The 3,618-nt window shown below is 37.6% G+C and overlaps 1 protein-coding gene across 1 annotated transcript; it reads left to right on the plus strand.

The window, feature by feature from the left end:
- The first annotated feature begins 702 nt into the window (after positions 1-702).
- LOC145491205 (uncharacterized) lies at positions 703-1,852 on the plus strand. Its single transcript, XM_081470356.1, has one exon. The coding sequence runs from the start codon at positions 908-910 to the stop codon at positions 1,502-1,504; it is 597 nt and encodes a 198-aa protein (XP_081326482.1). The 5' UTR covers positions 703-907; the 3' UTR covers positions 1,505-1,852.
- Positions 1,853-3,618: the final 1,766 nt, after the last annotated feature.

Consider the following 3,618-nt stretch of genomic DNA (forward strand, 5'->3'; position numbering starts at 1 on the left):
TTCAGTTTATTTTAAAATGGATAAATCTTTAAAACTCACACTATTTTGGACTTCCGTTGTGTGCGATTCAGCTAAAAATATCTCCAGTGTAACTTGAGCAATGGGATACCTCGTGCGTATTTTCCAAAATGGAGCTATTTGATTGGCCCTTATCTTAAGATTCCTGTTCTCAGTTTACTACTAGAATTAAAGGAAGTAGTTGCTAAAAGCACTTCACAGCTATAACCTCAGAAACGTTACCACAATGTAAAGAATCGAATACGTTATCACAGAAACTGTAAAGTAACATACACGAGGATGAAACGGACTCCAAAATAAATTTGTAATTTTGGACAATCCCCGGTGCTTTCCCTGTCTAATTATTGGCTACAGTGCCAAATCAGGAGCGCTGAAAATTGTATTTAAGGAGGGAGATATTCTAACAGACAACATATATATACAAGTGAGCCTTGGAAAAAAGCCACAATCTCATAAGAAAATAAGTCATGGAGATTTTTATGGTAAGAATACTTTCTAGTTAATTGTTTGCAACTCTACAGAAAGGTTTATCCAAAAGTCCATTTAATTTTGAAAACTTAAGGGACCACGTAACTGATTGAAACTGAATATGTTGGAAGTATGTTCCAACTTTGTTTACATGGAGAAATTATTTTTAATCACAACTATTATAAAGGTACTTAAAAACCAACACTTCTTCACAAAGATCGTTCCTTAGTTACAAGTTAACTGTTTGGTCTCAGCTCAGGTATTAGAGTATTAATTCTCCTCACACGTTACTACAGATTTCTTCTATCAAGAGTTCTGAGAATTTGGCGTTAGATCAACACGATTTCATTTACTTGATAATTTTCTATGTTCTCGTCACCTGCCTACTTAACAGTGTATTGATCTTGTATGGAGAGGTTAGATGTTGATCTTTCTTGGTAATGAATTAACTGTTAATCTCACGGTGCTATGTTTCGGCTCCCAGGTTATTGCAGTTATTCTTACTGTTTTTCTTCACCGCGGAAATGGCCGAGTTATCACATCAACCAGCAACGACAACATTGAAAGAATGCTTGATTTAGCTGAGGAAGAATTAAACACAGTCTTGCATGAGGCAAATGAGAATCCAACTGAACAAGAAGAGAATCCAGCTGATGTCCTTAGATTATCAGAACCAGATTCATCAAGCCTTGAGGCAGTACAGTCTCAGTTCAGTCATGATATCAGCGGGGAATCTGCCAAAAAAGGTTCTGATAACGTGATTTTACCGATGAAAGCCAATCCTGTTTGGAAACACAAGAGGTCTCTTGATGACGAGCCTGAATGTTACACTGGCTACTACATAACTTACCCTGGACTCAACATAACATCCCCTAAGTGTAGCCCTGTTGCGCTATATACTGCTTGTTCTGGTTCGATGGCAAACCACGGCAACAAGAGGAAATGTGAGCCATCACATTACGAGTATTATCCTCACTACAATGTTACAATTCCGACAAAATGCTCATGCGCTCGGTGAACTGATAAATCATGATTGTATTGAGCACTGCAAAGATTATTTAAAACTGTAACAGTTTAAGTGTATTTAAGGATATTTGTAAGAAAATTATTAGACATAATAGAAGCTAAGCTTCTCTGCCATTGTCTTAAACGAAACATGAGCGAGGAAAATAAACACTGCTTTTAGGAAATGTTCATCATACCATTTTATTATTCTGCATAAGTATAATGCTTAGTGCGACAGGGTCTCCTAAATCTACCTTGTTGTAATCTGCCTTGTTGCAATTGCTAGCTTAGACACTACAATATTGCTAAGACTTTATTCATTCTCGCCAAAAAGAAAACTAAAGTTCTAAAAAAAGAACTAAATCGGCAGATTTGGGCTTTGAAAATTGAGGGATGCCAAGAATGTGAGTTTTAACAGTGTTTCTTTTCTTCTTTATTCATATACGAATAAACATAAAGTTATGTACACTGCAAAGAACAGAGAATAAATATTAAATTATGTACATTAAATAACAGTTGATGCTGCAGTTTGTACAGTATTTAATATTGATTACGCAGCATCTAGAATGTAAAGCTCTATAGCTTCACATTTTAGTTTTCTATGAATGTGAGTTTTATTGAACTTTTGTAAAAAAAAAATTGTCATGATCAGTTTAAAGTATTCAATTAATAAATCATTTTACAGTGAAATTAATTCTCTATCTGTTCTTACTTAAACTGTGCTCAATAAGAAAGGGCCAAGCGTCAGACTCTACTATGGGGATTGGGGGAGAAGTAACAAAATCGCAGTTACTTTCAATGTTTGTACACGGTAAACATGGAGAAGTGAAGAAAGCAGGCTATAGTTAACAATGAATCACCAACCAAGTTTTAATGCGCATGCAGAGGTGGATGTTATTTAGCAAGCATGGCAAGAAGATGGTGGCCAAATTGGAACATAAACCGCAAGTACATGTAGGCTGAGGTGGAAATTTTCAAGGTGTTATTGCATATAAGGAAGAATTTACTTGGTCAGTTACGGGATAGAGGGAAATAAACATTTGTCTGAATAGCAGGCGTAAAATGCGGGAAACGGGGCGGGAAAAATGCGGAAGACCGTGTCTTGCCACATATTCAAGCACCGACAACAGAGTTAAAACACGACGCGCCGCGGTATATTTTTGACGGACATGGAAGTGTTCAGAAATGTGGCGAAAGACTTTCGTCCCTGTTTGATATACTTCTCAATCAAAATTTAAAAGGGTAAAACACGGAAAAATGAAATAGTAAAGGTCTTATGCCAACAGACCCTTTGCATAAATGGCAGCAATACTTGTACATCCTAAGCGTCACATTCATGTGAAAAATCTTTTGTCTGGAAACATCAGTATGAGGCTAACCCCGCTCTACGGACACCCGCTTAATACGGACACCCCGATATTACGGACAGTTTCGTTTTCCCCGACGAAAAGCTCATATATTTTTTCTAAAATTAACCCGCTTATTACGGACACCCGTTAATACGGACAACGGACACTTTTCTGTGTCCCGAGCAACAAACTCTTATACATCGTCAACCCCGCTTTACGGACACTGTTTGTATCTGTGCATTGTCTATTGTCATTGTCATGATTATGTGCTAATTAGAGATTTTGTACCCTGGTCAAATTATGACAGATTTCGGCGGGTTAATACAATTTTATTACTAAATGAAACAGTGGCAAAATAGCATGACGCATTTGACCAGTTCTTTCTTCCGGTGCATTACCCAGTCTGCAGTCCTTATATGAAGTTCTCTGCCTGATACGCTTACACAAAAGTTTCACTTTCTTGGTATTTCGCTACAGTCCTTGCTTGTAGCCTTCTTCCTCTTTGATGTCTTATGCTTGCCAATATCAGCATCGGCCTCCGTGCGTATTGCTGGGTTGTTGCCAACGTCTATTAATTGTTCAAGTAAATCCACGTGCTTCCTAGGACCATCAAAAATATAAACACACGGTATTTCCATAGCAAGGCTTCCACCCCGATTAACTGCGTTTCCACATACTTCAACTGATCCTCGATTAGTAGGCTTTGAAATAAAATGGGTGACTATACCAGTGCGGTTTTTGGTGTTTGCGAGGTGATATGGAATGTGGCCGATAACTC

Source organism: Orbicella franksi, chromosome 6, assembly GCF_964199315.1.
Source record: "Orbicella franksi chromosome 6, jaOrbFran1.1, whole genome shotgun sequence".
Lineage (NCBI taxonomy): Eukaryota > Metazoa > Cnidaria > Anthozoa > Scleractinia > Merulinidae > Orbicella > Orbicella franksi.